Source organism: Ctenocephalides felis, unplaced genomic scaffold, assembly GCF_003426905.1.
Source record: "Ctenocephalides felis isolate EL2017-DRISC unplaced genomic scaffold, ASM342690v1 CF-g0.4_SCAFFOLD_01170, whole genome shotgun sequence".
Taxonomy (NCBI): domain Eukaryota; kingdom Metazoa; phylum Arthropoda; class Insecta; order Siphonaptera; family Pulicidae; genus Ctenocephalides; species Ctenocephalides felis.
In genome coordinates, this window is record NW_020537324.1 from 36,680,660 (window position 1) to 36,693,138 (window position 12,479).

Sequence of the window (12,479 nt, forward strand, 5' to 3'; positions counted from 1 at the left end):
AATAATTATAAGACTTAAGTGTGATGTTAGGTTCAAAAAAATATAGTTAAATTCTGGTGGTAAAAAAACAAAGTGACTTTCCGAACAACTTTATATATGTCTTTCTAACAGTAATATTATAGATATCATATTTATTTTTAAGGATCAAAAATGCGATAACTATAATAAATTCAATGGATGAAAAAAAGTTCCCTATTTTAGTATCGCATATAAGTGATATGCTTGAAAACCAAAAGGAACTGTCACCAGAGGAAATAAACAAATTAGAATCATCTCTAAAACTCAATTCTTACGAAGTACAATTATTAATTTCTACTGTGCAATATTTGCTTACTGAAAATGACAAATATGTCATCAAACCTTCAGTCCTGCATTCAAAAATGATGTCTATAGGAATAAATGAATCAAAAGTAGAACCTTTCATCAAGATATGGATGAAAAATAATAAAGAATTATTAGAAGATTTATGTACCAATGATTTAAATAAACCAACACGCTTAGAGGACTTTAAATGGCAATTAAGTTTACAAGTATGCTCAACAACAAAACAGAAACAGAAATTGCCTACAGCCATGATGCAATTTGTTTTATCGAAAGATGGCAGTGAAGATTTGTGCGAACTTGAAATGAATCATGAGCAGCTTTCAGCCTTTTATAATCAATTGGAAAGTATACAACATAAATTGGATAGTTGAGCATAATATAAATATATTATTGAATGATTTAATACAACTATATTTTTAAAACATAATTTCAATAATAGAACAATTTGATTATACATTAATATTAATTTTATTAAATTATATTAATACTAATCTTTGGCATCTGCAATTCCACCAGTAGTTATTGCAAATGTTGCTTCACTTTCCGGTAAATCTGGACTATCATATATTTTGCATATACGTGTTTCACCACGTCCTTTTCGAAGAGATAGACGAGTTGTAGAGGCATGAGCCATTATGTTACCACCTGAAAAAAAATTTATTTGAAAGCATTTAATATATAAAAGTTATTTTTTGTTAATTATTTGATATAGCAATTTTGTTGAAAATATTCTAGAACTTTATCTTTTATTGGTATTATACCATAATAAGGATTTAATTTTTGTTTAAGTTATCTGTGTAAATTTATAAATAAATAACAATGGGGATACAAAAAAATACCAGATATTTTTTTTAATAGCTGACTTTTATGTATATTTAAACATTTATATTATTCAAATATAATCTATAAAACTAAAAAATGAAAATCAATCTGATCACCAAACCTATTGGTTTCTTGGGATCCGCTTGGAATGATAATGTGGCACCAGGATCAGATGTCATTTGATTTGTAATAAAAACTGCCACATTATATTCTTCAGATATTTTTTGAAGCTTTGACATCAATTGAGCCAACTTTTGTTGCCTATCTGCCAATTCACCACGGCCACTAAAAATTACTTAATTATAAACAAAAGATCTATATCAAAACATATTTATGTTAATGTTAATAAATCAATAATTTATGCAGGTGTTATTTCAGAAATATGAACTATTAGTTCTTAAATTACTCAATGGAATACCTATAGTCGACTCGAAATAAAGCCATTGATGAGTCTATTATAAGTAATTTAAATACACCGGCCTCTTCATGAAATTTAGCTGCTACATAGTCCAATAACTCATATTGATGTTCTGAAGTATATGCGCGGGCATAAAGTACATTGTCCAGTACAGCTACCTGGTCCAAATTGAATCGTTCAGCAATTGGCCTCAACCGGTCAGGTCTGCTGTAAGATGAAGAAATTTTAAACTAATATTGCTAGAGACCACAATATTATGGGTTTAAAATTTAGGCTTGCAACGAATAGTATATTCGGCAAAATGCCGAATACCGAATATTCGGCTTGCTCCAGGGACCGAATACCGAATATTCCGTAAGCTCCAGGGACCGAATACCGAATATTCGGCAACTAATTCGGCAGGTTTACAGCGCCTAAACTTGTTCGTAATAATGTAATTACTACTCGTAGTTGTTAAATTACTAACGTACTACATTATATTCAGTTTTTATGTCTAGTCTTGCAACTACTATTCGGTTACTCTTTCTTATTTGGAAAATTTGGCATTATACTCTTCTGCGGAATACCGAATACTTAAATAACATATGTAATAGGGAAATAAATCAAAAAACGTATTTTTGCGATGAGCCTATGATATTTTTTCATTTAGAAATGCTTTGATTGAATATAATGAATGACTGAATGAAATGAATGACTTTATTGAATATAGATACAGCATATGCATGTAACCGTTGAATGATTCTTATTAAAAAAAAATATATAGCAGTAACGCGTCCCTTGAATATGGAGAAGAGTTGTTCACGTGTTCGTTTATAATCTTAAAAGTACATAACGTTTAAATTATTATATGTACAAATACAATAACAAATTCATTTCTTCATATCATATTATGTAAACTAAAGACTTCCAAATATACAGGTCCATTTAGTAAGTTACTATTCAGTATTCGGCCGAATATCAAAAAGGTGCCGAGTATGCCGAATACCGAATAGTAACCGAATATTCGGTGCAAGCCTTGTTTAAATGCAATAATAAAAACACAAAAAACCTTGTGTTAGTTCAGTCATATTAAAAATGTACTGACAATGAGCAAATTCAGTAAATTGAAAAATCTTTTATATCAATTTTTACTACTACTTACAATGTGTGTTCCGTGTCAATAAAAATAACTTTTCCGCCGTTATAATTATTTGCACCAGGCATTTGAGCAGTGACACACAGTGTGTGCGATAATTGTGTTTTGCCTGTTCGAAATTCACCAAAAGCTTCTGTGATTGCCATTGATTCAATTCCGCCACCTAAAAGCTTGCTTTTAAACAAATAATATGATTAAATTATTTATATAAAATATAATACTATAATATTATTATTATATAAGTACTTAATGTTTTTGTCAAATATTCTGTCAAGTTAAAAACTCGAGAGAATTTCTTAGCTGCAATTCTTCTACAAAGGTACAGTAATCTATATAATTTATTATACGAAGTTTTTTTATTTTATTTTACACTTTCACTTTAAATATTTCCTTAAGAAAAGTTGCATATACGTATTAAAAATACTTGAAAATATTTAAGATGATCATTCAAAATGATTAAATTTGATTTGGGGTTATAGGGTTAGAGCGGGCCTTAAAGGTCCACAGGTAAACAGGTCTATCGACATCTAGAATTCAAGTAAAGTAAAAAAAAATTAACAACAAGATTGGCAAGAACTGGGAAAACGAGGTACAACTAGCCATCACCTTGATTCTTAAGACGTTTAGTTTGCGAGATTTTAGTATAATATTGAATTATTCGTAATTCAATTATTTTATAAGATATATTTATTTATATATTTTATAAGATATATTGTTATAATTTTAAGTAATATTCAACAGTTTTTTTATATAATCTTTAAACAGCTTACACGTGGGTAGGGTAACAAGAACCAACTGAACGTTTACCCTGGCAAAGGTGTAAACAATAAAAAATAGTAATTAGAAAAGTTAAAATGAAATTTTTGTCCTATTGATTTTGTCCTATGATTGAATAAATTGTTATTTCAACTCTGCTGATGAATTATTTCTGACGATTCTAGATCAAGGTTATATACAGTATTAACTCTGTAAAAAAATGTACTCATAAAATTTATATTTTGCATTGGCCGAATAAAGTAGCTATTATTTCAATTGAAATCCCTTTAAAAATAAAAATAAGACATTTTTTCAGTAGACCGCGTCTATGGGGTAAAAAAAAGACCAGGTAACAAATTAAAAAAAACAGCATAAAACACATTTCAAACATGATGAATTAGCTGGGAAATTATAGCTTTTGCTGAACATAATCAGATAATTGTTCGTTCGATATGGATTATTTGCTGTGATATAATTGCGGTTTGGTTTTCACAATATAATTGGTCAAAGTCAAATTGGACTTTTGTGCCCCTGCCTACCCTATTCTGCAACAAATGACATATATCAAACAAGCAATTATCTGACTATGTTCAGTAAAACTCCCAGCTATTTTATAATGACGGAAATGTGTTTTTGCCGTTTTTTGAATATTTGTAACCTGGTCCTTTTTTTACACATATGTGTAACCCCATGGTTGGGGTAAATTGAAACGGCTAGAATTTTACAAAATATTAGCTACATTGCAACCAATATTAAATATAAATTTTGTGTGTGCATTTTTACAGTGATAACATACTGTAAATAATTTTAATCTTGTATTTTGTCAGAAGTACTCATCAGATTTCAAATAACAATATTTTTTTTAACTTCCCGTAGGGTAAGTTATAGTACTGGGCCAAAAATCGAAAATGAAAGTTTTTGCATATCTTCATCACGTTTAGAGGTTTCTGAACATTTTGGCATGCAAAAATTGATATGTGTGTGTGAGTGTGTTTTGTGTGTCCACAATTTTCCGTCGACGTTTTCAGGCGCACGGATCAACCGATTTGAATGGTTCGAAAAACATTCGATTCCTATTGATAGGGAGATGCGCTGATTAGTTTTTGGCAGATACAGGTCCATCCGTTACGGCGAAGATACGGAGCCATGAGTGCAGAAAATATAATAAAGCTTTTGAGAGAACGGAGTTCCCGATGTGAATGATCCAAAAAGCATTCAATTTGTAATGATTGAGAGAAGTGGTGATTAGTTTTTGGTAAAAACAGGTCCAGCCATTTCGAAGATATAGAGTTAAATACAAAAAAAGCAGTTTTTGAGAGGACTAAGCATCCGATTTGAATGATTCATAAAAACTTTCTGCTTGCGTTGACAAAACAATTGCTTTAAGAGATTTTTTTTTATTATTACATTTTTTTTAAAAAAGCTCACTTATATACTTTAAATAAATAAATTTAACTTTGTAATTCAGTTTATATATTTCTTATAAATATTAGACAATGTTACAGTGTTTATAATAATATTTGAAAACATTTATTAATATATATATTTCTCGAACATTTCGTTACGCTGCGGGAAGTTCCAGCAATTTGCCTTAAGGCACGATGCCATACATTACTATAGCTTAATTTTTTTTTTTGTAAAATTGCTTTATTTAACTTAATTTACTTTTTATTTGCTGTTTTTATATTTTATAAACCTTTGCCCCAAGGTAAAGGATTAGTTGGTCCTTTTTACCCCAGTCAAGTGTGAGCTTTTATAGAGGTAATATAAAAAAATCCATTGAATATTACTTGAACTTAACAATACATCTTCTAAAATAATGCATACTTAAAAATAATATCGAGGTGTCGTAAACAAAACAACATTGCTCACAATCAAAATAGCTAATAGCAAAATAAAAGTGCCGTTAATTTCCCGATTGCGACATCATAAGAATCAAGAATGGCTGAATATGCATTGTTTTCATATACTGTTAAAAAAATTACTAACTTTACTGGTTTTTGAGATATCGTTGGTGGAGCTTTTACCCGCGGACCTTTAAGCCCCGCTGAACCCTACATAGCAGCACAACAAATGAAATGATATGAAATGAAAATATGTCAGATATTTAACTAAAGTAAAAAGACGTTAAGAAGTTCTATTAAAAAAGTTTCCAATAATTACTCTAGTTCTTGACTTCCAGTGCTCACGCGGAATACCATTTTGCGCCTTTCGCTAACCTCCAAAGCCGTTACAAATCCAACGGTCGAAATTTTAACACAAGCTTCTTTTATCTTGTCTACTTTAGCTTCTGAAAATCCTTTTATAGCCGTTAGTTTTTTCTTAGTCATCATCTGTATACCTTTTATGGTACATATTCCTGACGATTTCAACTTTTTTATATCAGCTACGTTGATTCCATGCTGCTGCAATATATCAACGTCTTGAAAAAACAACTCCTCTTCCTCTAAATCAGAATTAGTTCGTTCTGCAGATTGTGCCATTTTTATAACTTTATTATTAACTAATTTAAATTAATCTTTACGACTAAAAGAGTAAAAGCATTTAAATTCACAAACAATGAACTGACGTTTAGAAATCCACCACCCATAATAGCCAACTTAAAAATAATAAGAAATATGTTAATTTGAAGAAATCATTTTTCTCAAATTTTGATTTTGTCCTATGATTTTTTTTTTGTTTTCATTGGCCTTTATTTCAATTTTATTGGTTAATATTAACTATATTGTTATATAGAATTCTATATAACTATATATAGCCCCAGACAATTATAGAATAGAATATATAAATATTCATATATATAAAAGTAGAGATAATTAATAATTTTTCTGAATATATTTTTCAATTCAATATTTATCATATTATCAAGCATAAAGTAATCCCGAAGTTTTTGAGATCTTTAGCATCTGAATATATCATAATTTAATATTGTCTAGAGCAGGGCTTCTTCAACTATGGGTCGCGACCCCAAACGGTTATTTCATTATAGTTATTATCTTTATAATTTATAATTTGTACAGTTTAAAATGTAATTATATTGTATTAATGCCATGGGCGTTGAATAAATGAATAAGTAAATAAATATTGCTACCTAATAAATAAATCATTCAAAAATATTATTTAATTTTTTTAAATGTGCGGGATCGTCAAGAAACTCGCAATCATAAATGGGGTCGCCAAGAAATTTAAATATGAATTAATTTTATTTATTGAAAAAATTTTGATATAAAAACAAAAATTTTTCTTAAAAAAATGGATCCATTTTTTTCCCCTCAAAAGCAACAGTTTTGTCCATAGATAAAAGAAGAGTATATGGTTTTGTCAACATAAGCAGAACTGCCATTGCCAAAAACTAATCACCATGGTGAAAAGTGCACTTTTCCGAATCACTACAAATTAATGTTTTTTGCATTCAAATCGGATACTCTATACTCTCAAAAACTCGATTACCATTTTCTGCACTATTTGCTCTGTATCTCCGTAACGGTTGGACCTGCCTTTGCCAAAAACTAATCAGCACATCTCCCCATCAATAGGAATCGAATGGTTTTTGAGCCATTCAAATTGGTTGATCCGTGCGCCTGAAAACGTTAACGAAAAAATGTGGAAAAACAAACCACACACACACATCCATTTTTTCAAAGCCTTTGAAACGTGAACATATGCAAAAATTTTCATTTTCGATTTTCGGCCCATTACTATAAATTACCTTTTAAGAAGTTAATAATAATTTAATCAATAAAAATTGATATTCAGCTGTTCAGGTAAAATATTCAACTGTTATTTCGGAAAATAAAATTTTTGCATTTACTAAAAAATAATCAATACAATTTCTAATTGAATTCTTTCAAACATTTCTAAAATATCTGCAATTGTATAAATTAAATTAATATGTGTAAAAAAATATTTTATCTATTTCGTGCTCTAATAATGTATTTAAAACGGGGCGTAAACAGTAATCAGTAGCTACCGAACATGAACGTACACATAGATAAAAGAATAAGAAAAGAACGTACATATCATATACAGATGTTCGGCATAGATTTTAATTAGAATCGCTAATAACTTAAGTTTATGTTATATGAATACGAAATCTTTCATTATACAAAGTTTCATCAAAATCCTCAATTTTTTGCGAAAATCTAATTAACGCGCGCGATTCCCATCCAATATCATTCGAACAGTTTTTGAATTTTTGTGGAAAGTTTTCACACTTGCGCCATACGCACACATGCTTGTTTATCTATGTACACACATTTTTTTTTTGAGTTTGGTATCATTAGATTCAGAATGTCTTGAAACGTCGAGAAAGTATATTAGCAAATCGGTTTTTTTCGCGAAAACTTAAATTTCTCTTAATGTATAGTTCTGCCATCTAGAAAGAAGATGGTAAAATAAAATAATCTGAACATTGAACCTTTATATTTCTGTTTCTGGCCACTTGAACTGTCAACTGTCAACAAAAACAACATATAATGACAGCATACGAAAAACAGCAAAGACTAATGTGTAAAATTTTATTAGTTTTTAGTTGATGTACCTAAGAAATTTAAATTACAATGGCTGGATCTTACTATTTTGTGATTGTAGGGCATAATGATAACCCTATATTTGAAATGGAATTCGCTCCAAGCAATAAAGATGCAAAGGTATGCAATTCATATTAATCTTGTATGATAGATTTCATAATATTTCGACCTGCTATTGCATGTTTATTTGATTTCTAATGATGATTCTAATTTGAAGTCTAATTTTTATAATTGACTGTCTATTCATTTTCCCAACAAACATTCTAAAAATACTGGTGTATAATTTTAGTAGTGTCTTCGTAGAACATTGAATTTGTGTTGAACTAATTTGCTAATATTAGCGTTTAATGATATTATAGTTATGTCAAAACATTGTGTTCAAATTTGCCCTTAGTACCCATTGAATTTTATAAGTTTTGCATTCTATAAGTTTTGCCAGTTTTACTAAATTGTCGTGTGTTGAGCAAAAAATTGAGGTCAGTCGTAAATGTATTAAATTTGGCTGTTTCACATGGTTTTTTAAAGTACATTGGACATTTTAATAGTTGCTAAGTAATTATTATTTCAATATATATATTTTCCATTATCATTTCATATTACAGATATTACGGATATGAGGCAACAAGTTTTGATTCATTACCTAAAGAATTTGTTTACAATACATATTTAAATATAATTTACAAGACATAATATAAATGTAACTAGAATATTTATATAATTATTCTAGTTTAGTTTTAATTCATTTTGAAACGTTATTATTCAACTTTATTCAATGTTTGATATTGTTTTCCAAAATGTAGAAGATTGAAATATTCAAATTTTACAGAAAGAAGATCACAGACATTTAAGCCAATTCATTGCACATGCAGCTTTAGATCTCATAGATGAGCATATGTGGAAAACAAATCACATGTATTTAAAGTCAGTCGATAAATTTAACCAATGGTTTGTATCATCCTTTGTGACTGCTAGTCAGATAAAATTTATTATGGTTCACGATATAAAAAATGAAGATGGTAAGATTTTTTTATGGAGATATATGAGACCTATATAAAACATTTAATGAACCCATTTTATGTAAAAAATTCATTGATCAAATCTCAAAATTTTGAGAAAAAAGCTCAATTATATGGAAGGAAGTATTTAACATCTTAATTAGTTGACTTGTTACTATATGTTTTATATGGCTATTTATGTAATATAATTATTAGTAATATATTTACAAAATTAATTAATTAGTACACTTATATATTTACTATTATCATAAAGTAACAATCAGAATTTTATTGCTTCATTTCTGTTACTACAATAACTACATTATAAAAACACATTGTTGAATTAATGGGGATCATAAATTATATTTAAAAGTTAACAAATATACTAAATTGTTAAGTTTGATATTAGTTTGTATTTTTGAACTTATTATTTATCGGCAACTGATTGTTAATTTATAGGAATAATATGACAAAGATTGCTGGGTATGTTCTGATAGAAATATTAAAGACATAGTTCAATGTATCTCAGAAATTCTTTATAATTTTCAATTAATTCACTCCAGAGTGTATGATTAGTACTTGAAAAAATTAATTTCATTTATCAACTACATATATTCGATTCTTATCTAAATAAATCAGGGTAAATGTGTAGACTAAGTTTTGTATTATTTAGTATAATATTGAACAGATTTTTCATTTTAGATTTTTTTACAATTATGAAATTTTTATCTTATTAAGTATTACAAAGAAAACTCTGAAGCATTGGCAATTAATTTATTGTTATAAATTATTAATTTCACCTTTTATGAATTTTTTGTTTTATTTGCAAACTTTATTTAATTTCCAAAACACCTACTAATCGTGAAATTTTAAAAAGTTGCCAATAATTTTGAAAAGCTTACCTTCCTTGAAAATTTTCAAGAGATTTTATTAATACCATAAGCCAAATTTCGAAATCATTAAACTTCAAAAATTATTGTATAATTTAAAGACAATATAATACAAAAACAAAGAGTATCGCGTTCACTATTGGAGTTCTATAGACCATTTGTGACAAACTCATTATAATATCTAATGTAATGTTTAAAGAACCTTATTTAAGGATAATTTTATTTTTAAGTATTGTTTCTTCTTATTTAATAATATTTAAAAGACCATATATAGAGCGGAGCAGCTTGTGTTTGCATAACGAATATTGTAAAAATAATGCGGATACAAATTGAAGACTTTGAATTAAATAGAATTAATGCTAAGCGTATCTCTCAATAAAATTCAAGTATGTCTTGATTTAAATAAGATCTCTTGCAACAATGAATTTTTGAATGTTTGGACTATTGGTACAAAAACTTAGTAAAGTGAATAAACTGTTTACATAAAAAATGTCTTTATTTTATAATGAATAATTTCAAATATTTAATTTGTAACACATATTTTATGACAAAACGCAATGTAGGTAATTCTGATGCGTTAACATTGCGTTTTGTGAATTGAGGAAGTTGATCAATGGTATCTTTAAATAAATATAGCTAATAATAAAGGTACTATGAAAATCATCATTTTTATATTGCATTTACTAAAAATATAGTTCTTATCAAGTGTTTAAAATGAAAAGTTATATATTGTATAAAGTTCTGCGTCCAATCTAATAACTTATTATTACATCGCATATATCGTCTTGTTAGAATTTTCTATTTTTTTATAAAGTATATAGTTAAGATTTTATTCCCGTTTGTATTTGTACCACTTTTCGTTGAAATGAAATATATTAGGATGTTCTCAAAAAGAGCAAAAAAATCTTGCCAATCATAAGCCTTTCGTCAGAAATATCGAAAAGACATAAAATTAGCAAGTCGGATTTTCTGGCAAAAGCTTAAACTTCTCCTTAGGAAAGTTATTAAACAATTTCGATTATAGCCGCGCATTTGATAATACATTTTCCGTTTTTCTTACAAATGTTTAAAATATAATATATTTTCATTTTTTTATTTAAACGACAAAGATATTTGATGTAAAATATATTAGCTTCAGCTAAATTACGTATTAATTTCTACTTAAAATTTTATTAGCATTTTTATTGATTTTTTTCATCTAATATTCATTTAGAGAGTCGGTGGGAAGTTCACGCAATTAATTTAAAGGCACAAAGGCACGCAATATTAGAACGGTTCTTGAGGGAAAAGTTTATGTTCTCTGTTAACCCTTTCTCAAAAGTGATAGTTCTATTTAATCTCGACATTTCAAATTATTCCGAATCTCTTGTCAGAATTTGGAAAGATGCCTGCGTATTGATTGTTTATGCTATCTAAAAAACAAAATTTAAATATTTAAAATCCAATCGTTACAATGTCGATATTTAGGAAAGTCGAAGCTCAAGTTAGTTCAAATTGAAAGGTGTGATTTATTATAAATATATTTTTGCATATCTTCACGTTTCACGATGCAATACACTACTAGTTTTCTTCTATTCATAATGTCTGCTTCTTTCTTCGCAGTCTTTTTATACATCGTGATATAAAAAAAAGTTCTCATAAATGGCATTTTTGAATATCATCTTTGCATAAAAAATGGATTCAAAATTATGGGCTGAAACGTGGACTAAAAAGTTCACACTTTTCTACTAATTACAAAAAAACAGCTTCTCCAATTATTGCACAAAACTGATAGCGTTGAAAAACATAAAATTAGCAAATCGGATTTTCTGGCGTGATCTTTTCCTTCGGGGAGCTAAAAATACTGAAAAGTATGTAGGTACTTACATACAGAATATTACAAATTTTCAAGTAGGACTTATATATAATCTTACATCAAATCAGAATAAGTAATTTAAATTTTAAATTTCAAGAAATTATACTATTCGTTAATTTTATTACTATAACAAATATTTAGCTATATATTTGAATGTACAATAAATGAGAGAATATTATAATTTTATTTGAAAAGTTTCGCGGAGAAATTTCTTTGTAAAAATTCCATAATCAAATAGTAAATAATATCATATTTATCGAAGCATTTAATTTTTTAACTTCCATTAGGGTAGTTAATAGTTATAGTAATAGGCTGAAAATAAAAATTTTTGCATTTCTCGACGTTTTGAAATTTTTTTCACTTCTCGAATTTTGGCTTACCTCAGAAAAAATGGAGGGGTGTGGGTGTTTTGTATGTCCGCATTTTTTCGTCCACGTTTTCGGGCGCACGGATCAACCGATTTGAATGGTTCAAAAAACATTCGATTCCTATTGATAGGGAGATGTGCTGATTAGTTTTTGGCAAAGGCAGGTCTAGCGGAAGCAAAGATACGGAGCAAAGAGTGCAGAAAATACAAATAGAGTTTTTGAGAGTACGGAGTATCCGAATTGAATGATCTGAAGCAACTTCTCATATGAGAAGTGGTGATTAATTTTTGGCAAAGGCAGGTCCAGCGCTTTCGGAGATACAGAGCTAAATGTGCAAAATTGTAGTTTTTCTGCTTTCTTTTTGTTTCAACAAAATAATTGCTTTTG

General features: G+C 28.2%; 3 protein-coding genes across 3 annotated transcripts; 2 read left to right on the top strand and 1 right to left on the bottom strand.

Moving 5' to 3' along the window:
- Positions 1-218: 218 nt before the first annotated feature.
- LOC113367176 (COMM domain-containing protein 10-like) lies at positions 219-695 on the top strand. The gene has a single exon (XM_026608806.1). The coding sequence runs from the start codon at positions 219-221 to the stop codon at positions 693-695; it is 477 nt and encodes a 158-aa protein (XP_026464591.1).
- Positions 696-811: 116 nt separating this feature from the next.
- On the bottom strand, positions 812-6,045 carry LOC113367177 (meiotic recombination protein DMC1/LIM15 homolog). Its single transcript, XM_026608807.1, has 6 exons — positions 6,039-6,045; positions 5,619-5,958; positions 2,706-2,873; positions 1,565-1,771; positions 1,268-1,431; positions 812-969 (listed from the first exon to the last, which is right to left on the bottom strand). Exons 1-6 carry the CDS (start codon positions 6,043-6,045, stop codon positions 812-814), a joined length of 1,044 nt encoding a protein of 347 aa, XP_026464592.1.
- A 1,910-nt stretch (positions 6,046-7,955) lies between these two features.
- Positions 7,956-9,139, top strand: LOC113368086 (probable trafficking protein particle complex subunit 2). The gene is given in 3 exon segments (XM_026609650.1): positions 7,956-8,104; positions 8,811-9,000; positions 9,003-9,139. Coding segments are annotated over 3 exon segments (417 nt in total). The 5' UTR covers positions 7,956-8,014.
- The last annotated feature ends 3,340 nt before the right edge of the window (positions 9,140-12,479 follow it).

Bases quoted from the DNA above. Each gene is read 5' to 3' on its own strand.
- LOC113367176 (XM_026608806.1), top strand. From the start codon at position 219: ATGCTTGAAAACCAAAAGGAACTGTCACCAGAGGAAATAAACAAATTA.
- LOC113367177 (XM_026608807.1), bottom strand. The intron at 2,874-5,618 runs GTAATTATTGGA...TTTGTTTAAAAG, and splicing joins ACTGGAAGTCAAGAACTAGA to CAAGCTTTTAGGTGGCGGAA. The intron at 1,772-2,705 runs GTAAGTAGTAGT...TTCATCTTACAG, and splicing joins ATTGACACGGAACACACATT to CAGACCTGACCGGTTGAGGC.